Below are 24,994 nucleotides of genomic sequence, written 5' to 3' on the forward strand. Positions count from 1 at the left end.
AATTCCCTGTCAGAAGAAGAGTAGGTTGATTTTGGCAATCATCCACTTCACTCCGAAATGGCCAGCTTGCATCTCGGTCAGCACGGCCTCCTACACCTCCTAGGTAAAAATCACCCTCCTGTGTGGCTGGCCATCCTTCCCCCGTAGGTACATATGATTGCTGAACAAGTCTCTCTGTGTCTGTCTAGCGAAGACACCTAGTTAACTAGTTAAGGGCAATTGGAATTACCATAATTACTTACACCTATCCATTTGATTGATCAGGGTTAACTAATAGCTAGATACCTCATTATGACAGACATAAAACTATATCAGTGGAGGCTGCTGATAGGAGGAAGGCTCATACTAATGGCTGGAATGGAGTCAATGGAATGGTATCAACATTGAAACCACGTGTTGATACCACTCCATTTACTCCATTCCAGACATTATTATTAGCTGTCCTCCCCTCAGCAGCCTCCACTGAACTATATGTATAGCTAGCAACATGTAGATTACCAACTAGCTAGATGTAAAATGGTGGTTGAAAAATGGTTGTACATAGCTAAATCTGTCCAGTTTTCTAATTGAAGTTAACTTCAAGTTAAGCAGGATGAGAGCTTCAAGTTCCTTGGTGTCCACATCACCAACAAACTAACATGGTCCAAGCACACCAAGACAGTCGTGAAGAGGGCACGACAAAACCTATTCCCCCTCAGGAGACTGAAAAGATTTGGAATGGGTCCTCAGATCCTCAAAAGGTTCAACAGCTGCACCATCGAGAGCATCCTGTCTGGTTGCATCATTGCCTGGTATGGCAAATGCTCGGCCTCCGACCGCAAGGCACTACAGAGGGTAGTGCGAACGGCCCAGTACATCACTGGGCCAAGCTTCCTGCTATCCAGGACCTCTATACCAGGCGGTGTCAGAGGAAGGCCCTAAAAAGACTCCAGCCAGTCATAGACTGTTCTCTCTGCTACCGCATGGCAAGTGGTACCGGAGCGCCACATCTAGGTCCAAGAGGCTTCTAAACAGCTTCTAACCCCAAGCTATAAGACTCCTGAACACCTAATCAAATGGCTACCCAGACTATTTGCATTGCCCCCCCCCCCCCCCCCCTCCCTATTTTGCACTGCTGCTACTCTCTGTTGTTATCATCTATGCATAGTCACTTTAATAACTCTACCTACATGTACATATTACCTCAACTAACCGGTTCCCCAGAACATTGACTCTGCACCGATTACCCCCCTTTATATAGTCTCACTATTGTTATTTTACTGCTGCTCTTCAATTCCTTGTTACTTTTATTTCTTATTCTTATCGGTATTCCTCTTAATGCTGCGCCTCTTGTTGAGATCAGTGGTGCCTTCATAGTACTTCACCTGGTTGGAAAGATAAAAGAAAATCTTCCTGAGGGATGCCATTGAAGTGCAACCTACATATAAACAGAAAGCTACGACAACAGTTACAGTAGCTAGCTAGCAAGCTAACGCTAGCTAGATGACTAGGCAGGCTGGGGTAAATAAGTACAGTAGCTAGCAACGTCAGTCTAAAAACAGCTTAAATGATTTTTTCCTACTTAAGAATGTTCTTATATGAAGACAAATATATGGTAAAGAAAGTGTTCTCTTTCCATTATTTTCGGTCCTCTGAAGCAGCAGGTAGTCAGCAGGTTGTCACCGTCAAAAACACCGTCCTTGGAGAGCAATTCTGAGGTAATAATTTTGCGCTGACTGATCGAGCACTTGAGGTGAAATAGAAATACAACTGCCCGCGTCCTCCTTCCTTCACGACCGCTACGAGGTAAAATAGAGCCAAGCAACCAGCATAGCAACGGACGCTTTGGTTCATTACGTAATCCGGACAGAATTTTGCATGTTCTAGCAACGGACACACACACACACACACACACAACACTTTTTGACAGGGGGACTCTATTTGGCGTGACAGGGGTATAGACTTTCTTTAGAGACGTATATGGTAGGAGATAACTACAGATGGTTTATAGTGCAAGTCTGTACCATACATTGACATGTCGAGTCCAAAACAGGAGGTTTACATTTTTTTTAAATTAGCAATTTTCAGTCTTTTGTAGTATGGCTTTAAAGATACAATGAAATATCAGTTTCAAATCATAACACTGTTCAATTAACACACATTTTTTACCATTAAACATAGTGTTACAGCTGTCCCATAAAACGTTATAACTAAACCTGCTATTGGGGTTAATTGTAACATCAGGACCTTGGGTCTACATGCCAGAATTGTGAAAAGTCCACATTTAACACAGGTCTCTATTCTGTTCTATTAGTTAGCCAACAAATGTACTTTGTTTGTGTGAAATATTGAAATATCTAAATCAAAATCTGTTGTCCCAGGTCTCCCCTACAGTACCTTAACACAACAACAAAAAACTGACAATGAGACTTGAGAGATGAGGCTGTAGGATGGGAAAACCTTAAAACCATCTATAGACATAGTTATTTTGATAGATGATGATATCTTAATCAAGGACAGTTGATGCTGTGCGTGACCTCCTCACCTCTCCCTCTGTTGACTGGAGTTCCAGGTCTTTGCGACACGTGGCCTTCAGTTTTCCCCTGGCTGCAGTGACCTCCACCCCTCTGGGAGCCTCCATGGTCAAGGTCCTTGTTGGAGACTCAAGCCTGACAAACACAACAACTTAATGAAAGCATTTGTGTTCCACTTCATTTACCACTTCATTTTTCAAAATGATTATTTTGTTTAAATGTTTATTTTATAACCTGTTAAGATAAGATACTGTTTAGTCGTTCCACGAATAGAGAGCCGTTTATGTCCCTCAGACATTATGTGTGTACATTTTGATAAAACACTCAATTTAACAATTGGATGACATACATCTATGCTTAAAATTCCAATAGCAGTCATTCAAATAAATAGTGTTTTCTCAGAGGCTAGAAACGTTTTAACACGTTTAAATATTGTTGTTAATCTTGCATTCGATTTCCCCTCCTTGTTGCACACAAACTACCTTCCATTCCCCTGTCATAAGGGGTGTATGGCTGATTTTAAGATGCAATCATCAACCCTGTTACTGGGAAATATGTCTGCAATGAAGTTCGCCATGCACTCTTTATGACCTTTGTGCGTCTAACTTTCTCACTTATCATTATTCACATTTTATTCAGGATTATCTGTAATCATGGTAGCCTCTACATTAATGTAGAAGTGTTTAGAAACATATTCTATTCTTATTTACAATAAAAGTGACTCCAAAATGACACCACATTCATTTCTATTGGGTACAAAATAATCTGAAAAACAAATGCATCCAACACATTTTAGTCACAAGCTCGACGTAGACACTTGGTGCTATGAAAATGAGCCTGAAAACATTACTTTTTACTACTTAATACACAAAGAAGTGAATACCTTTGGTCCCCTAAAGTGGGGGACTATATATATATATATATATATATACTGCTCAAAAAAATAAAGGGAACACTTAAACAACACAATGTAACTCCAAGTCAATCACACTTCTGTGAAATCAAACTGTCCACTTAGGAAGCAACACCGATTGACAATAAATTTCACATGCTGTTGTGCAAATGGAATAGACAACAGGTGGAAATTATAGGCAATTAGCAAGACACCCCCAATAAAGGAGTGGTTCGGCAGGTGGTGACCACAGACCACTTCTCAGATCTTGTGCTTCCTGGCTGATGTTTTGGTCACTTTTGAATGCTGGCGGTGCTTTCACTCTAGTGGTAGAATGAGACGGAGTCTACAACCCACACAAGTGGCTCAGGTAGTGCAACTCATCCAGGATGGCATATCAATGCGAGCTTTGGCAAGAAGGTTTGCTGTGTCTGTCAGCGTAGTGTCCAGAGCATGGAGGCACTACCAGGAGACAGGCCAGTACATCAGGAGACGTGGAGGAGGCCGTAGGAGGGCAACAACCCAGCAGCAGGACTGCTACCTCCACCTTTGTGCAAGGAGGAGCAGGAGGGGCACTGCCAGAGCCCTGTAAAATTACCTCCAGCAGAACACAAATGTGCATGTGTCTGCTCAAACGGTCAGAAACAGACTCCATGAGGGTGGTATGAGGGCCCGACGTCCACAGGTGGGGGCTGTGCTTACAGCCCAACACCGTGCAGGACGTTTGGCATTTGCCAGAGAACACCAAGATTGGCAAATTCGCCACTGGCGCCCTGTGCTCTTCACAGATGAAGCAGGTTCACACTGAGCACATGTGACAGACGTGACAGAGTCTGGAGACGCCGTGGAGAACGTTCTGCTGCCTGCAACATCCTCCAGCATGACCGGTTTGGCGGTGGGTCAGTCATGGTGTGGGGTGGCATTTCTTTGGGGGGGCCGCACAGCCCTCCATGTGCTCGCCAGAGGTAGCCTGACTACCATTAGGTACCGAGATGAGATCCTCAGACCCCTTGTGAGACCATATGCTGGTGCGGTTGGCCCTGGGTTCCTCCTAATGCAAGACAATGCTAGACCTCATGTGGCTGGAGTGTGTCAGCAGTTCCTGCAAGAGGAAGGCATTGATGCTATGGACTGGCCCGCCCGTTCCCCAGACCTGAATCCAATTGAGCACATCTGGGACATCATGTCTCGCTCCATCCACCAACGCCACATTGCACCACAGACTGTCCAGGAGTTGGCGGATGCTTTAGTCCAGGTCTGGGAGGAGATCCCTCAGGAGACCATCCGCCACCTCATCAGGAGCATGCCCAGGCGTTGTAGGCAGGTCATACAGGCACGTGGAGGCCACACACACTACTGAGCCTCATTTTGACTTGTTTTAAGGACATTACATCAAAGTTGGATCAGCCTGTAGTGTGGTTTTCCACTTTAATTTTGAGTGTGACTCCGAATCCAGACCTCCATGGGTTGATAAATTGGATTTCCATTGATTATTTTTGTGTGATTTTGTTGTCAGCACATTCAACTATGTAAAGAAAAAAGTATTTCATAAGATTATTTCTTTCATTCAGATCTAGGATGTGTTGTTTAAGTGTTCCCTTTATTTTTTTGAGCAGTGTATATATAGGATGAACCATTTAGAAATCACACTACTTTATTTATTTATATTTATATATATATAAATAAAGTACTGTGATTTCTAAATGGTTCATCCTATATGGATAAAAAATATCCTCAAATTAAAGCTGACAGTCTGCACTTTAACCTCATAGCCATTGTTTGATTTCAAATCCAAACGTTTGGCATATAAAGCCAAAATAAGAAAAAATTATTCACTGTCCCAATTACAGTGTAGACCTCATAACTACTGTGGCAAAATAGCACATAAGCTAGCTGTGTTAGTATGACTTTTCTAACTGTACTATTTGAGATGTGTAATAAAGATAATCTAACTTTTTACCTAGTGATGTATAAGGAGGGCATTTGCACGACATGCTTTGCAGCGGTGCACAGCAGGGCTCCAGAGACATATTGGGCAACCAACTGATACCAATCACGAGCACACTCAGAGACAATTGGCTGACTTAAGCACTCACATAACATGACAAAACAGGAAGCGCCCTAGCCACACGAACTGACCACTGGTGTAAAAAACAACACCCCATACCTATCGCAACTACCCAGACACGACTTAACACACACACACACACTTGGGGGTGTTGGACTCCGAGGACAAAGGACACTGCCAAGGGCCAATGGGAAGTCGACACTCCCGGAGAATGGACCGTTCCTCCACTCATCGACCAGTCAGGAGAGCGGACCCACTAGACTCAACCTACGTCAACACACTGTTATTTCATTGTATAAATAAAACGCACACTATGTTTTCGGGGCTCTCTCTTCTGCTAGTTCCCTAAGAGCTAAACGAACGAGTCCGTGCACGCTCAGCCAAATATCTTTGTCTCATAATAAACAGCCTTACTATATACTGAATCCACCTGGTCCAGCGTCTTGACTTGGTCTCCTTCTCAAGTAACTTTCATCAACAGATGTAAATAGAATATGTAGTATGCTTATTGGTCATAGTGTGGATATAGTATGCCAAAAGTTCCCGGATGCTGTACTACATTCACCAAAATACGAAGTATACAAGCAATGGACACTATTTCCGTGCTTTTAGGGCACATAATGCAATTCTTCAGAAAATGGCTGTGGCTTTACAATGTTTTCAGATTTGAAGAAAATAACGGAAAATATGCAGCCGAAGTCCGACGAGAGCGGATACAAATTCGTTGCATTAACTAATTATGACAAATGTTAAAATGTTGAGCAATGTAATAAAGTAGTGACTTTTCAAATAAGTTACGTTACACGTTATGTTGGCTGACAATTTCTTAGCTACGCTATCCTTACGAATCACAAAGCATTTCATTACAGCATTATGTACCAGGTATGTTAGCTACCTACTGTAACGTAAGTTGGCTACTAATACATCGAACTTGTCAGTATATTTATTTTATGCGAACTAACTATCCAACATTTATTGACTTGATTATTCACGTCATTCATAGCTTAGCTAAGTGGTATAGTCATTCGGGTGCGTTCGTAAATTCACTCGGCTATCTACTCAGATTTCAGAGCACTCTCGTCTGACTGTGCCAGGCAGAGCGCAGAATAACTAATGAATTTATGAACGCGCAACACCCGTTGAATGTGGCTGGTGTCAGTAAACGTTGGCAAAAAAGCATAATTCAATTGTTGCCAGCAGCACAGTCACCAACGCTCTAGATAAAATGAACACTGCATAACCAGCTCTGATAGGGCGAGTAAAATGGTCAGTGAGGTGTTCTCATTTGTGTCTGGAAGTAGTTAGCCAGTTAGCTTGGGTGCTTGGCTGTTGTTGTGAAGTCAGAATGCTCGGATCAACCCTACTCCTCGGCCAGAGCGTCCAATGTGCGCTATGAACACTCCAAGAGTGAAAAGCCTTGAATTTACAAACACCCAGAGCGCACTCTGGCACTCCAGATTGAATTTACGTACACACACGAAGTCTAGCTAGTAATTTGTTATGCTAACAAGCCAGCAAGAGTTTGCATAGCAACAGCATCAACTTCCGGGAGACAGGCGAAGAGCTAATACGCTCAACTGAAAGCACACTGTTTGTTTACACTATACTAAAATGAACTAATAGTATGTAGTATATACTCATTAAGTATGTAGTGTACAGTATGTTAGTATGGGGTATTCGAACACAGCTATAGTCTAATTTATCTTCCACTTTGCATGACCCCCCTGACATGGTGTTTATTGCAGTGATGATGCTCCTATGTGTTTTCTTCAGTAAATCCAATGAGCTCAGACTGACCGTAGTGTACTTGGCCATGACAGCCAATATCAATATGTCAAAAGAAAAGATCTTCCTCAAGATATAATTTTTAGATAGTTTATAAAAGTTACACTATAGGGCAGAAAATGTTGTGAACTTGCATTTTATTATGAATTAAATGGGTCTGATTTAAACTAAATGTTTATTTTCAAATACATAATGAACAACGTAGGCAATATATTTCTCCCAATTCGCTAAATATTTTTCAGATTCTCCTTTTCAGATTCACTTCTACGTGTGATTCTAATTCTAAACTACGGTCTGGGATTTGGGAAGCTGTTCAACACTAACTTAATTTCTTGCTAAATTACTATTGAACAGTGTTAGCTTTGGGAAACATCATCAATATACAACTCACTACAGAGGAATTAGCTACCATAACACTTTTTCTGCCAACTTTAATCTGAATCTTCCATGTAGAACCATGAAGGTAGACTACAAATATACTCATTATTGCTTGTTAATGGGTTTACGGGGGCCACTGGCTCAGGCTAAGTGTATTTCGAGAGAAGGAACTGCCTTGTGAGTGTGATATGCATTTAATCCCACTCATTTTCATGAAAGCCAAATGTAATGCACTTATTTCCAAGTGGAACAACTGATAAATGAGTTTACGGTTGTGCAATTTTCATTATAGTGCATGTTTGATGAGAAATTGTATTTGTCAGGGTTTTGAATGAAAAGCTTAGAGACAATGAGGAACGCATGAACTACCAACAGTGCTGCTTAATGGTGGTGATAGAAAATGGGACGAATGGCACAACACAACATTTAAATTAAAAAATAACTTATTGAACATTGAGTAATTATGCATAGTCATTTTAATTGAACATGTATATGAAAGACAAACGCTTAATTCAGTATGTAATATACCATGATATAGCGCTTAAACAAAATAGTCTGAATGTGAGAAGTTTAAATGGGAGCATAAACTTACTTCAGATCTTGAGAGGCGTCTGCCTGGATGTGTGGCGTTTCCACAGAGTGTCCAAAGACCCCTCCGTCTGAGCCTTTCCACAAAGAAAATCACAAATGAAATCAACAGAAGGAGTGCTTTCAGGATATGACCTATGCCAGGGGTGACTGAAGTAAGTCACACAAAGCCAGATTTTACTGTTTCTAAGTGACCGCTTTTCTGTATTCCTTGTGAAAGCAAGATGTTAGATTACTGTGTATAAACTGGACAGACTGGGCTCTGCAGTGCCTCTTACCAGTTACTCTGACTGTATCTGTTCCTACGCTGATCTTCTTTTCATCTACAGAGAACAGCACCTTCCCTCCATCCCTGCTCCACACCTCAAATCTCTGACACTGTGCTTCCACTGAATCTGGACCTGAGGAAAGACAAACAGTAGTTGGCTGTGTGGTATCTATAGGGTTCTATATTCATTTCTACAGTGGAACTAACAATGGCACCCACAATAGTGCCATTTCTAACAGTGGCGAAGGAACTGGTACCATTTGGGTACCCATTTGGTTGTCGCTATAACTGACTGTAGTCACTAACCAAAGCAATCTGGAATTTCAAAAGCATTCATTTTTGGGTCAGCAGATAGTGTTAGGGCTGGAATCCAGGCTAAGGTAGGGCTGGAATCCAGGCTAAGGTAGGGCTGGAATCCAGGCTAAGGTAGGGCTGGAATCCAGGCTAAGGTAGGGCTGGATCAATGTTGGAATGATCCTGTTCCAGAATTAATGTCAGTCAAAATATCATTATTTTCACTTTACTCTGTCTAATAATTGTTGTCATATCAGTTCCATCTGCTCAGAAGGTGCTCATAGGATATCCAGTAGTCAATACATCTCTTTATGGTTAATCCAAATAACTATGGTGTGCAATGATTGTGCATTTTAATTATTCTCACCAAATTCCATTTTATTTTGTCAAACATTTCCCAAAATAGTGTTTTCTGCCTAATCGGACACCAGTTTACAAGTGAAGATCAAGCGTAAGTGGAAGGCTGCCGTTTTATGGGCTCCTAACCAACTGGGCTATTTTTGTTTTTTTTCCGCATTGTTTGTAACTTCTTTTGTACATAATGTTGCTGCTACCGTCTCTTAAGACCGAAAATAGCTTTTGGATATCAGAACAGCGATTACTCACCTCGAACTGGACAAATATTTTTGCTTTAATGAGTCAGACGAGAAGGAAATACTACTTCTCCGAGACCAGGCCCAAATCACCGTCATTCGCATGAAGGAAATACAGGGGGCTGAGATCGGGGTGCTTTGTGAGAATTTGTTGGGGAGTGGGTAACCCACCTCAACCATCCGTTCTATTGGCCAATGTGCAATCACTGGAGAATAAACTGGATGATCTCCATTCGAGAATTTCCTTCCAACGGGCATTAAAAACTGTAATATCTTATGTTTCACCGAGTCGTGGCTGTACGACGATATGGATAATATACAGTTGGCTGGGTTTTCCGTGCATCGGCAGGACAGAACAGCTACGTCTGGTGGGGGGGGGGGGTGTCTATTTGTAAACAACAGCTGGTGCGCGATGTCTAATATTAAGGAAGTCTCTGGGTATTGCTTGCCTGAGGTAGAGTACCTCATGATAAGCTGTAGACCACACTATCTACCAAGAGAGTTTATCTATATTTTTCATAGCCGTCTATGTACCACCACAAACCGATGCTGTTACTAAGACTGCACTCAACGAGCTGTATAAGACCATAAGCAAACAAAACAATGCTCATCCAGAAGCGGTGCTCCTAGTGGCCGGGGACTTTAATGCAAGCAAACTTAAATCCGTTCAATGTCACGTGCAAACAGAGGGAAAAAACTCTAGACCACCTTTACTCCACACACAGAGACGCATACAAAGCTCTCCCTCGCCCTCCATTTGGCAAATCTGACCATAATTCTATCCTCCTGCTTACAAGCAAAAACTAAAGCAGGGAGTACTAGTGACTCGCTCAATACGGAAGTGGTCAGATGACGCGGATGCTACGCTACAGGACTGTTTTGCTAGCACAGACTGGAATATGTTCTGGGATTCATCCAATGGCATTGAGGAGTATACCACCTCAGTCACCGGCTTCATCAATAAGTGTATCGACAACGTCGTTCTCACAGTGGCCGTACGTACATATCCCAACCAGAAGCCATGGATTACAGGCAGCATCCGCACAGAGATAAAGGCTAGAGCTGCCGCTATCAAGGAACCGGACACTTATAAGAAATCCCACTATGCCCTCAGACGAACCATCAAACAGGCAAAGGGTCAATATAGGACTAAGATTGAATCCTACTACACCGGCTCTGACGCTCGTCGGCTGTGGCAGGGCTTGCAAACTATTATGGACAACAAAGGGAAACCCAGCCGTGTGATGCCCAGTGACACGAGCCTAACAGACACGCTAAATGCCTTTTATGAACGCTTCGAGGCAAGCAGTACAGAAGCCTGCACGAGAGCACCAGCTGTTCCGGATGACTGTGTGATCACTGTGATCACACTCTCTGTAGCCGATGTGAGCAAGACCTTAAAACAGGTCAACATTCACAAGGCCACGGGCCAGAAGGATCCTCACATCAGGACTTCCTGATGTGCTGCTCCCAGGTGATAAGGGTAGGCAACAACACATCTGCCAAGCTGATCCTCAACACAGGGCCCCTCAGGGGTGCGTGCTTAGTCCTCTCCTGTACGTCTTCCCTGTGGCTCAGTTGGTAGAGCATGGTGTTTGCAACGCCAGCATGGTGTGTGCATCGCCAGGGTTGTGGGATCGATTCCCACGGGGGGCCAGTACAAAAAAAAATGAATGAAATGTATGCATTCACTACTGTAAGTCGCTCTGGATAAGAGCATCTGCTAAAATGTAAAGGTGGAAATAATACTCCCTGTTCACCCACGACTGCGTGGCCAAGCACGATTCCAACACCGTCATTAAGTTTTCTGACGACACAACAGTGGTAGGGTTGATCCGACAACAGGAAAAGGAGGGCCGAACATGCCCCCATTCACATCGACAGGCTGCAGTGGAGCGGGTCGAGAGCTTAAAGTTCCTTGCTGTCCACATCACCAACAAACTATCAGGGTCCAAACACACCAAGACAGTTGTGAAGAGGGCAAGACAACACCTTTTCCCCCTCGGGAGACTGAAAAGATTTGGCATGGTTCCCCAGATCCACATAGTTCTACAGCTGCACCATCGAGAGCATCCTGACCGGTTGCATCACCGCCTGGTATTTCAACTGCTCGGCATCCGACCATAAGGCGCTATAGAGGGTAGTGCCTACGGCCCAGTATATCACTGGGGCCAAGCTTCCTGCCATCCAGGACCTATATACTAGGCAGTGTCAGAGGAAGGCACAAAAAAGTGTCAAAGAATCCAGTTACCCAAGTCATAGACTGTTCTCTCTGCTACCCAATGGCAAGTGGTGTCGGAGCACCATTTCTAGGTCCAAAAGGCTCCCTAACAGCTTCTACCCCCAAGCCATAAGACTGCTGAACAATTAATCAAATGGCCACCCGGACTATTTACATTGACACCCCCCCATTTGTTCTACTTGCTGCTTATTATCTATGCATAGTCACTTTACCCCTAACTACATGTACATATTACCTCAACTAACCTGTACCACTGCACGTTGACTCGGTACTGGTACTCCTTGTGTATATAGCCTCATTATTGTTATTTTATTGTTACTTTTCATTTTATTTTTTTACTTAAGAAAATATTTACTAAATAAACTCTTTCTTGAACTGCAGTGTTGGTTACGGGCTTGTAAGTAAGGTCTACACTTGTTGTATTCGGCGCATGTGACAAATATGATTTGATTTGACCAAAAGTGTCACATCACTAGCCTTGATGAATCATCATCAATCCCAAACTTATGCTGGTGAAAATCAATAGCTATTAGTGTTAATAAGCAGGTCATTTGCTTTCAAATAGCCATTAATCATGTAAATTACTTTGGTAATTAGGCCTGACTGATGATTAAACTTGATGATAATGAGAAGAACCTATTTCACTTTTCATAAGTGCTTCAAAGGTTAATGTCTCGAACACTTTGCTGTGACTCCTCGGGCGAAGAAAGCAGATTCATAATGAGTGAAAGATCAACTTGATTAAAGTAATTAAAATGAGATCTATTCTGGAATTTACAGTAGAAGCCATAGTCTGAACTGAGTCTTTGCTAAATTGTGCTGCTGAAAAACACCAGTGCATGTATCAATATTGTATCAAAATGGTTAGTCATCTGTTTTAAGTGTTCAGGGAAACGGTTCTGAACTTATCTAACCCACTGTCAGCTGTCCAGTGAGTTGACCTTGGTCGTTTCGAGCGTTTACGGTCACGTTTCTGTCCGACCGCACGACCAATGGGCTGGCCTAGAGGAAGTGTGAGAGGAGAGAGGGAGGGGGCGGGAAAAGAGGAGCAGAAAGGAGGAGAGAAAGTGGGAATGTAAAAAGAGTGCAAAACATGAAAATACAAGTGATCTGCAATAAGAGGATTCACTTTCATTCATACATTATAAACCCCCTGGTAGATACATGTACATATGTTGCTTCTAACAATTTGATCCAGCAATTTCTGTGAGAAAATCTAAATGTTGAGCACAAAATATTATTAGACCCGAGTTGATTTTCTTGAATCTAGTTTTCATTCATTGCCTGTTCTGACACAAGCTCATGAACCAACAGACCAAGTGAGTGGGGAATTAAATCTTGTGTGCCATTATGTCTTTTTTTGGTCTTAATAAATGGTATCTGAGCTGAGGGTCGAACATTAGCACTCCTGAATGATACTCTGTGAACTGATGAAAGAGTCTAGTCATTGTGGCTCGTACAGAAAGGTCAGAAGGTCATGTGAGCTTCATGGAGTTAATACACATTCATGGAGCATGTTGAGAAAAACTGAACACTGAAAAACCTACTAATGGCTGAAGTAATGCCAAGGGTGCTGCCCTGCATACAAGGACACTTCATAGCCAAAGGCAGCAGGATAAGTGGAGGCTTAAGTGGAGGCAAGGCTAGTGGAACGATATCAAGATCTCACTGTAAGTTATACAATTTAAAAAAAAAGTTATATTACTCCTACACTTTACCATTAACAGGAAAAATCTGTTTTCAAACAACAACCGCTACAACAGTGGTCATCACGGATTTAATCTTCAATAAAATATATAATAATTGTCATCTATTTTTTACCAGCAACTCCCTAAACCCATCTATTGGAACTAGCTTGTTTTATAAAATCATTGTCCATTATGATTAAGTGAAGAGAGAATTAAGTCATATTACACAGCTCTAAAGACTCCACAAGGAAGTAGTTTCAGACCAATTAATTATACATGCTCGAACCTATTTTTTTTAACCAGCTGACATCTCAAGAGAAAAAGCCACTGCACACAGTTATGAATGACATAGATTTGATTATTTGATTCACTTTAAATACTATTGTGAGCTACAGTATACTGTCTAAGATCGTACAAATTACAAATGAGGTCTTGTCAACATTTAACTGAATTGCACACAGTCCCCTCCCTGTATTTGCATTGTAACACATAATGGATATATTCACAATTAAATTAAACTGCTGGTACATGCCAAAGTATTATATAGAAGGCCAAGATATTGTATAAAAGGCATGTTAAACAAGACTTCCCCACATCGTACAATGCAAAGGCTGGTCCACCATAATTATTTCTGCAGTAATGGCTTATTGATTAGAAGTACATGTCGGACTAAACTCAACATGCAACTTCCAGTATCTCTTCAACTCAGTGGATAAACACAATCCTCTCAGTGCCTGACATATAGCCTTCTAGCAGACTATAAAAACATCAGTTTAATACTGGTGACCGGGACTTCCCGGGACTTCCCGACCAAGCTCCTTCTCATTTCCCGAGAAACATAATGACGGGTGCCATGGACCAATAATATACTCTTTTTATGCCACCCTAAAGCAAAAATAAAATATATTGCATCGCTGACTATAATGTTTAGGCTACAAGCGACCTCTTGATGGAGTTACTGAATGCAATCTCCATCTCACATTCACAAATCTCCAAAACTAGCTTTGTGGCAATGCCAGAGGCTCAACATATAAACTGCAGCTGCTCACTGTTAACAAAATGTACGGTACAACTGTGTCCAGAAACACGCTGAAAGAAATAGACATGTACAACATTTGTTTCATAATTGCTACATTAACAAAAAGCGAGTGCACAGGTTTGACTAGTCAGATTCGGGGGGGATTTGATCAACCTCGGTGCTACCCATGGCGCTGAATCTCCAATACTAGTCCTATTTGCTTGTCTGTTTGATTAGCGGAGAATCGGATATGTTCCCTGTGACACAGTCACCACAATAAGTGGGTTATCATGAAGAAAAAAAACGCCACAATCTTCCCTCATTCCCCTGATAGCCGGAGAAAAAAAGGCCAACAAGATGGCTGACATCTTTCAGTCAAATCTTTCAGCTAAAACGAATGTAATTATAGGTTGTAGGTCAATAAACTCATATTTCAGGCCTACATTTAAACTAGGCCACATCAATGAAATAGTGTGGTGACTTAACTTTGACTTGATTCAATTGTGACAAATGGAACAAGAAACCATTAGATTCCTGTCCATATTTCTCCATTGACAGTGGTATAATCATGTCATTTTCGCTGTTATTATATGCTTTTAAACGTGAACAGGAATACCGAGATATTACCGGTATGGTTGCAATTTTGGGAATGAAAATGTGTAGATTTTTGGGAAAAAATTAAACCCTAATATATTTTCAGTGTTTGGACCAAAACAATGTACGTAATAAAGCGAATAGTGATAGATGTCATTTTAATGTCCAACTAAGGTTTTGCCAGTTTTATTGCAATGGACTGCTCAATATACTGACATTTTTAAGAAAATATCTGACTACATCTGAGGAAATAAAATTAAAGAGAAATTATACTACCAAATTTCAACTGAATTAACTTTCAAACTAATCAAGAGTATCAAATTAAGCCCACCATCCAGTCGTTGTCCATGTACAGTAAACAATCATCCAAAGAAAATCTACTTCCAACTAAGGCTTCAAGGCCTGAGATTGCTTTCCATTTCATATTGAAACATTGAAGAGCTCGGATGGACTGGGTGTCTAAGAAAAACTGGAGAGTTTGTGCCGGAGTTCAGTTATCCTACTGACATCAAAGGGTAGTGGGAGGTCAGGGGGATTTATTGTACCGGCTTGATTGAAAATTCAACTGGGACTGTGGTCCCCCTGTAATTGTCTGTCATTTACACTAGGTTGTATGTGACTTGTGGGAAACGAAGAGTCCCCCGTTATCCATCTTCTTTTTGATGGGGGGAACCTGATACAGTTCTGATGGAGGGCAGGAAATTGGGGAGGAGAGGGAAGAGAGTATTGGCTGGAGAAAAAACGTGCAATATCCCTCAGGGGCAACACAGAAATGTTATAAACTCCATATATAGAAAGTTCTCTATGGCCTAGTTCTGTATTCTTCTGTAGTTAATAAATAAATCAACATCAAGCATGATCCATCAGAGCCTAGCAACGGTTTTTGAAGATCTCTAAGATGAGAAGTGTCATTTACATTAATAGGGAGAATCTGGTATCATCATATGATCATTCAGCAGTCTAATATGAAATTCCATAGGGTTTATTCCAGCATCAGCATTAACCCTAGTGCTGATGTTATGGATGTGACTGCTGCTTGCTTAGTGAGTATCGTTTCCTTCTGATTCAGCTCACACCGACGCTCGAATCCAGGACCTCTGCCTTGCTAGCACACATGCCCCATCCTTGACAACGTGCCAACAGTTTGAGTTATCGGAAAATATCTAAGGAGTGGAGTGAGTTTACCGTACGTTCTTAACTCCGTTACACTGAGAACAATGGTGGGTTAGTAAACAGGGTAGCTTACCCTTCTTGACTGGATCTCCTTCACGTAAAGGGGAAGAAGAAATTCCGATATTCCCTCCAGTCGTATCCCTTCCCCGTTCACCTGAAGGTTTCCCATTCCGTCCTGCAAAAAATGTACAACAAAAGTACAGAACAAATAAGCAGCCTAAAGGAGAGGAATGCCCTTTAAACAGTTGTCACTCTTTATTTTTTTTACTTCTATAATGACATTAACATTCGTAACAATGTCATGTCAAACCAGATTTCACACACAAGCCTTAACACATTACCGACGACCCTGTTTTCCAACAATCATGACTTTACTGGCATTGTGTTCGTTTAAATCAAGTGCTGTACCCCAGAAGTCGTGAAAGATGTGTAGTTTCCTATTTTTGACTCCCCTGTGTATATAGAAAGGGAAAGGGGGATACCTAGTCGATTGTACAACTGAATGCATTCAACTGAAATGTGTCTTCCGCAAGAGTCAAGCTGCTGGATGACATAGCCTGACCTGGACACAGTAAAACACCAGGCTGAGCTGCTGGCTGTATGTCAATGGACATAGCCTGACCTGGACACAGTAAAACACCAGGCTGAGCTGCTGGATGTATGTCAATGACATAGCCTGACCTGGACACAGTAAAACACCAGGCTGAGCTGCTGGATGTATGTCAATGACATAGCCTGACCTGGACACAGTAAAACACCAGGCTGAGCTGATGGATGTTGTGTATGCCTATTACAGGCCACACTGAGTGACAGGGTATAGGTAGGGAATCACACTGAGGAGACAGGGTATAGGTAGGGGATCACACTGAGGTGACAGGGTAGAGGTAGGGGATCACACTGAGGTGACAGGGTAGAGGTAGGGGATCATGCTGAGGTGACAGGGTATAGGTAGGGGATCACACTGAGTGACAGGGTAGAGGTAGGGGATCACACTGAGTGACAGGGTAGAGGTAGGGGATCACACTGAGTGACAGGGTAGAGGTAGGGGATCACACTGAGTGACAGGGTAGAGGTAGGGGATCACACTGAGGTGACAGGGTAGAGGTAGGGGATCACACTGAGGTGACAGGGTAGAGGTAGGGGATCACACTGAGGTGACAGGGTATAGGTAGGGGTTCATGCTGAGGTGACAGGGTAGAGGTAGGGGATCACACTGAGGTGACAGGGTAGAGGTAGGGGATCACACTGAGTGACAGGGTAGAGGTAGGGGATCAGGCTGAGTGACAGGGTAGAGGTAGGGGATCACGCTGAGTGACAGGGTAGAGGTAGGGGATCACACTGAGGTGACAGGGTAGAGGTAGGGGATCACACTGAGTGACAGGGTAGAGGTAGGGGATCAGGCTGAGGTGACAGGGTAGAGGTAGAGGCTCACACTGAGTGACAAGATAGAGGTAGGGGATCAGGCTGAGTGACAGGGTAGAGGTAGGGGATCACACTGAGGTGACAGGGTAGGGGATCACACTGAGTGACAGGATAGAGGTAGGGGAGCACACTGAGTGACAGGATAGAGGTAGGGGATCACACTGAGTGACAGGGTAGAGGTAGGGGATCATGCTGAGGTGACAGGGTAGGGGTTCACACTGAGTGACAGGATAGAGGTAGGGGATCATACTGAATGACAGGATAGAGGTAGGGGATCACACTGAGTGACAGGGTAGAGGTAGGGGTTCATGCTGAGGTGACAGGGTAGAGGTAGGGGATCACACTGAGGTGACAGGGTAGAGGTAGGGGATCACACTGAGTGACAGGGTAGAGGTAGGGGATCAGGCTGAGTGACAGGGTAGAGGTAGGGGATCACGCTGAGTGACAGGGTAGAGGTAGGGGATCACACTGAGTGACAGGGTAGAAGTAGGGGATCAGGCTGAGTGACAGGGTAGAGGTAGGGGATCACACTGAGTTGACAGGGTAGGGATCACACTGAGTGACAGGATAGAGGTAGGGGATCACACTGAGTGACAGGATAGAGGTAGGGGATCACACTGAGTGACAGGGTAGAGGTAGGGGATCATGCTGAGGTGACAGGGTAGGGGGTCACACTGAGTGACAGGATAGAGGTAGGGGATCACACTGAGTGACAGGATAGAGGTAGGGGATCACACTGAGTGACAGGGTAGACGTAGGGGATCACACTGAGTGACAGGGTAGAGGTAGGGGATCACACTGAGGTGACAGGGTAGGGGATCACACTGAGTGACAGGGTAGAGGTAGGGGTTCATGCTGAGGTGACTAGGTAGAGGTAGGGGATCACACTGAGGTGACAGGGTAGAGGTAGGGGATCACACTGAGTGACAGGGTAGAGGTAGGGGATCAGGCTGAGTGACAGGGTAGAGGTAGGGGATCACGCTGAGTGACAGGGTAGAGGTAGGGGATCACACTGAGGTGACAGGGTAGAGGTAGGGGATCACACTGAGGTGACAGGGTAGAGGTAGGGGATCACACTGAGTGACAGGGTAGAGGTAGGGGTTCATGCTGAGGTGACAGGGTAGAGGTAGGGGATCACACTGAGTGACAGGGTAGAGGTAGGGGATCAGGCTGAGTGACAGGGTAGAGGTAGGGGATCACACTGAGGTGACAGGGTAGAGGTAGGGGATCAGGCTGAGGTGACAGGGTAGAGGTAGAGGCTCACACTGAGTGACAAGATAGAGGTAGGGGATCAGGCTGAGGTGACGGGAGGGCCCCTGAGGCAGGTGAGGGGGGATCACACTGAGGTGACAGGGTAGGGGATCACACTGAGTGACAGGATAGAGGTAGGGGATCACACTGAGTGACAGGATAGAGGTAGGGGATCACACTGAGTGACAGGGTAGAGGTAGGGGATCATGCTGAGGTGACAGGGTAGGGGGTCACACTGAGTGACAGGATAGAGGTAGGCGGATCACACTGAGTGACAGGGTAGGGGATCACACTGAGTGACAGGATAGAGGTAGGGGATCACACTGAGTGACAGGGTAGAGGTAGGGGATCACACTGAGGTGACAGGGTAGAGGTAGGGTATCACACTGAGGTGACAACAGCATACAGGGTGAATGGGTAGAATGGGTAGATGTAGACAAGCCTGCGTAGATTGAACGGTAACGTGTAACTGTAGGTGTCCTTAAGAATACATTAGTTTAGACTACATGATGCGTTATACTGTAAGATCAGCTATAGACAGTTGAGCATTATGCCTTGGTTATGAACAACAGCCTAAGAGCTTGTTAACCAATAAGGAAGTTGTGTTGGCAACGCACTAAACTGAGTCATTGAAAAATAAACATTCTCTGTGTTCCCGCTGATATGTTTATGGACAAGTTTGTATTATAATGTTGATTAAATGGTGTCACTGTTGATTTAATGTTAATAATGCTCATTAAGTAGTTTATGGTTCGTTTATGAATGTGGCATTTTGTGTGGATATTAAGATTACATATCTTTATGTCTAAGGGGAGAATCCTAACTTCCACAAGTCTCATTTTCACTAAGTCATGCACTGATGCCCCGTAATGTCCAGACCAATGAATCATGTACACAGACAGCTATGGAGGATGGACTTGTCATTCAAAATCAGCATCACCAGAAGGCTTGCCAGGATACCACACCTCTCCTTTTGTATCATATATGTATGAATCTACACAGCATTACATCTCTCATACAGCTTATGGGGTTCTACGTTGGCAGAGCTTTCAATGGAGCTGGTGAAGTCTTGAGACAGAGAGTAGTCAAGACAACCACAGCACAGATAACATCTACAGGTAACATCTAACATCTACAGACAGTGCTTTCGGCAAGTATTCAAACCCCTTGACTTTTTACACAATTTGTTACTTTACAGCCTTATTCTAAAATTGATTAAATAAATGTTTTCCCTTCATCAATCTACACACAATACCCAATAATGACAAAGCGAAAATATTTTTTTAGAATTTTGGGCAAATGTTTTAAAACAAAAAAACAGAAATACTTTATTTACATAAGTATTCAGACACTTTGCTATGAGACTCGCAATTGAGCTCAAGTGCATCCTGTTTCCATTGATCATCCTTGAGATGTTTCGACAACTAAATTGACTGGACATGATTTGGAAAGGCACACACCAGTCTATATACGGTCTCACAGCTGACAGTGCATGTTAGAGCAAAAACCAAGCCATGAGGTCAAAGGAATTGTTCGTAGAGCTCCGAGACAGGATTGTGTCAAGGCACAGATCTGGGGAAGGGTACAAAAAATGTCTGCAGGATTGAAGGTCCCCAAGAACACAGTGGCCTCCATCATTCTTAAATGGAAGAAGTTTGGAACCACCAAGACTCTTCCTAGAGATGGCCGCCCGGCCAAACTGAGCAATCAGGGGGAGAAGGGCCTTGGTCAGGGAGGTGACCAAACACCGGAGGGTCACTCTGACAGAGCTCTGGAGTTCCTCTGTGGAGATGGGAAAACCTTCCAGAAGGACAACTATCTCTGCAACAATCCACCAATTATGGCAGAGTGGCCAGACGGAAGCCACTACTCAGTAAAAGGCACATGACAGCACGCTTGGAGTTTGCCAAATGGCCAAATGGCCCCTAAAGACTGTCAGACCATGAGAAACAAGATTCTCTGGTCTGATGAAACCCAGATTGAACTCTTAGGCCTGAATGCAATGCGTCACGTTTGGAGGAAACCTGGCACCATCCCTACGGGGAAGCGTAGTGGTGGCAGCATCATGCTGTGGGGATGTTTTTCAGCGGCAGGGACTGGGAGACTAGTCAGGACTGAGGGAATGATGAACGGAGCAAAGTACAGAGAGATCCTTGATGAAAACCTACTCCAGAGCGATCAGGACCTCAGACTTGGGCGAAGGTTCACCTTACAACAGGACAACGACCCTAACCACACAGCCAAGACAACACAGGAGTGGCTTCGGGACAAGTCTCTGAATATCCTTGAGTGGCCCAGCCAAATCCTGGACTTGAACCCGATCTAACAACTCTGGAGAGACCTGAAAATAGCTGTGCAGCAACGCTCCCCATCCAACCTGACAGAGATTGAGAGGATCTACAGAGAAGAATGGGAGAAACTCCCCATATACAGGTGTGTCAAGCTTGTAGCGTCATACCCAAGAAGACTCGAGGCTGTAATCGCTGCCAAAGGTGCTTCAACAAAGTACTGAGTAAAGGGTCTAAATATTAATGCAAATGTGATATTTCTTTTTTAATTATTTTTTTAAAATAAATTATCAACAATTTCTAAAAACCCGTTTTTGCTATGTCATTATGGGGTATTGTGTGTAGATGTGAGGGACAAAATAATTCAATCAATTTTAGAATAAGGCTGTAACTTAACAAAATGTGGAAAAAGTCAAGGGGCACTGTAGGTAACTGCCGAAATAAAGGAAACACTTGAGTAAATGACATAAATTGCCAAGGAGTGAAGAAGTGATAAAGACGGTCCCGGGTGACTAATCCGTCACAGTACGATTCTGTCTTCAGGGGTTTGTTGACAAAATGGTGGATTGCATACATTAGCCCTGAATCGCTTTCAAAATTCTGCACTATACAGCTATACCTGAAGGTGATTAGGAACTTTTTTCCGTTTTGTGGCTTTGCAGCGATATTCTTTGCAGCGATATTATTTTCACCTGAGCCAATTCAGCCATTGTTTTAATCTCAATTATATACGTATGTGTGTAATCATGCAAAACTTCTAATGTACTTATGAATCAAGTATATCTTAACACAGAACATACACTTGCTATGTCAAGTGTAATGTTAAATCAATAATTCAATCAAATCTATCCATCTGTCTCTTTAATTTACATTCATTCACCTCATCCATGTAGCACCATCCAAATGTATTTCAGTGGACAAATCCCCCATTAGTATATTAGAGTATGAGCAGGCCTGTGCAAACTGGTTCACAATATACAGTAGGCTACTCTAAAGCATTATACAATAGGCTACTGTAAAACATTATACAATAGGCTACTGTAAAATATTATATAATAGGCTACTGTAAAACATTATATAATAGGCTACTGTAAAACAATATACAGTAGGTTACTGTAAAACAATATACAGTAGCCTACTATAAAACAAAATACAATAGTCATTGTAAAACATTATACAGTAGGCTACTGTAAAACATTATACGGTAGGCTACCCACCACAGTGAAATTCATGACCTTTACTATCCACACAGTTAAGGCCAGGTTGACTATCATTATGACCAGCAACAGCGAGAGGAAATAGTAGAGGAATCTCTTCCTCCACCCATAGAGTCCCACGGGGTAGACGGCGTCGCACCTGGGCTGCTGAAGATGGCCCGACTGGGCCTCCAGTACGTACTGTTCCTCATTCATCTGGAACACAACCAGAGAGAGAGGGGCATCTGAGTATTAGATCCCATGCTAAACGTTTTATTTTTGAATGTGGATTGCAGGGTTTTTAATACATTTATATTACTACATACACTACCGTTCAAAAGTTTGGGGGTCACTTAGAAATGTCCTTGTTTTCTATGAAAACATACATGAAATGAGTTGCAAAATGAATCGGAAATATAGTCAAGATGTTGACAAGGTTATAAATAATGATTTTTAATTTAAATAATAATTGTGTCCTTCAAACTTTGCTTTCGTCAAAGAACCCTTCATTTGCAGCAATTACAGCCTTGCAGACCTTTGGCATTCTAGTTGTCAATTTGTTGAGGTAACCTGAAGAGATATCACCCCACGCTTCCTGAAGCACCTACCACAAATTGGATTGGCTTGATGGGCACTTCTTTCGTACCATACGGTCAAGCTGCTCCCACAACAGCTCAATAGGGTTGAGATCCGGTGACTGTGCTGGCCACTCCATTATAGACAGAATACCAGTTGACTGCTTCTTCCCTAAATAGTCATTACATAGTTTGGAGCTGTGCTTTGGGTCATTGTCCTGTTGTAGGAGGAAATTGCCTTAATTAAGTGCCGTCCACAGGGTATGGCATGGCGTTGCAAAATGGAGTGATAGCCTTCTGTCACGGATCCCTCCGCACACCTGGTCCCCATTCCCACTGATTGTATTTGTATAAATGTGCCCTTTGTTTCACCATTGGGCTGTCGATTATTGTTACAATGTCCGTTGGTGCGTGTGAATACCTGTGCTGTGTGTTTTGGCTTTAGTGCCATTGTGGATTACACAGATGATTACGGATCTCGTCCCATGTGTTAATCATTGTGCGCTTGCGTTATTTAGTCGAGGTACTCCTCGCTCTTTTGTCTGGGTTTCTACCCTGTGTTTTGTATAGTGTTTGTTTGGTCTTCGTCCCCGTGCCTTTACACAGCACGCCGTAATTTGGGTGTAATAAAAAACTGTATTACGCATTCCTGCGCCTGTCTCTCGAATCATTCATACCAATGTGACGCCTTCCTTCGTCAAGATCCCTTTTACCCTGTACAAATATCCCACTTTACCACCACCAAAGCCAGCATGTTTTCATTTTTTTCTGCGTCTCACGAATGTTCTTCTTTGTGATCCGAACACCACAAAATTAGATTAGTCTGTCTATAACACTTTTTTCCAATCTTCCTCTGTCTAATGTCTGTGCTCTTTTGCCCATCTTAATCTTTTCTTTTTATTTGCCAGTCTGAGATATGGCTTTTTCTTTGCAACTCTGCCTAGAAGGCCAGCATCCCGGAGTCGGCTCTTCACCGTTGACGTTGAGACTGGTGTTTTGCGTGTACTATTTAATGAAGCTGCCAGTTGAGGACTTGTGAGGCGTCTGTTTCTCAAACTAGACATTCTAATGTACTTGTCCTCTTGCTCAGTTGTGCACCAGGGCCTCCCACTCCTCTTTCTATTCTGGTTAGAGGCAGTTTGCACTGTTCTATGAAGTGAGTAGTACACAGCGTTGTACGAGTTATTCAGTTTCTTGAAAAGTTCTTGCATGAAATAGCCTTCATTTCTCAGAACAAGAATAGACTGATGAGTTTCAGAAGAAAGGACTTTGTTTCTGGCCATTTTGAGCCTGAAATCAAACCCACAAATGCTGATACTCCAGATATTGAACTAGTCTAAAGAAGACCAGTGTTATTGCTTCTTTAATAGGGAACAACAGTTTTCAGCTGTGCTAACATAATTGCAAAAGGGTTTTCTAATGATCAATTAGTCTTTTAAAATGATAAACTTGGATTAGCTAACACAATGTGCCACTGGAACACAGGAGTGATGGTTGCTGATAATGGGCCTCTGTACGGCTATGTAGATATTCCATAAAAAAATCAGCTGTTTCCAGCTACGATAGTCATTTACTACATGAACTATATCTACACTGTATTTCTGATCAATTTGATGTTATTTTAAAGGACAAAAAAAATGTGCTTTTCTTTCAGAAACAAGGACATTTCTAAGTGACCCCAAACTTTTGAACGGTAGTATAGATATTTATAGTGTAATTGATGTGTACATAGATATGTATAGTGTAATTGATGTGTACATAGATATGTATAGTGTAATTGATATGTATATACATATGTCTTGTGTAATAGTTGTTTATGGATGTGTTCATGCAGGGCTCATCTGAGAAAGAGACCATGATCTCAGCATGAGTCCCTGCTTAATGAAAGGTTGAATAAAACATTTAAATGGAAAACCATAACAGATAAAGATCTAAACAGATGAAATGAAACCTTAGACTGACAAGACAGACAATGGAATGGATAGATTGTCTTTGGAATTCTCTTGTGTTACCTTGGAATTCTCTTGTGTTACCTTGGAATTCTCTTGTTTTACCTTGGAATTCTCTTGTTTTACCTTGGAATTCTCTTGTGTTACCTTGGAATTCTCTTGTTTTACCTTGGAATTCTCTTGTGTTACCTTGGAATTCTCTTGTTTTACCTTGGAATT

At 42.7% G+C, this 24,994-nt stretch overlaps 1 protein-coding gene across 1 annotated transcript in view; it reads right to left on the reverse strand.

The window, feature by feature from the left end:
* The window catches only part of LOC106608502 (zeta-sarcoglycan), a 42,930-nt gene extending 20,463 nt beyond the window's left edge, over positions 1 to 22,467 (reverse strand). Inside the window, exons 1-6 of the mRNA XM_045721464.2 lie at positions 22,273 to 22,467; positions 16,168 to 16,269; positions 12,536 to 12,623; positions 8,503 to 8,625; positions 8,229 to 8,301; positions 2,525 to 2,648 (exon numbers count right to left, since the gene is read on the reverse strand). Of these exons, the coding sequence (XP_045577420.2) occupies positions 2,525 to 2,648; positions 8,229 to 8,301; positions 8,503 to 8,625; positions 12,536 to 12,623; positions 16,168 to 16,269; positions 22,273 to 22,467 (705 nt within the window). The remainder of the gene's footprint in view (positions 1 to 2,524; positions 2,649 to 8,228; positions 8,302 to 8,502; positions 8,626 to 12,535; positions 12,624 to 16,167; positions 16,270 to 22,272) is intronic.
* Positions 22,468 to 24,994: the final 2,527 nt, after the last annotated feature.

Source organism: Salmo salar, chromosome 07, assembly GCF_965601325.2.
Source record: "Salmo salar chromosome 07, fSalSal1, whole genome shotgun sequence".
NCBI lineage: Eukaryota > Metazoa > Chordata > Actinopteri > Salmoniformes > Salmonidae > Salmo > Salmo salar.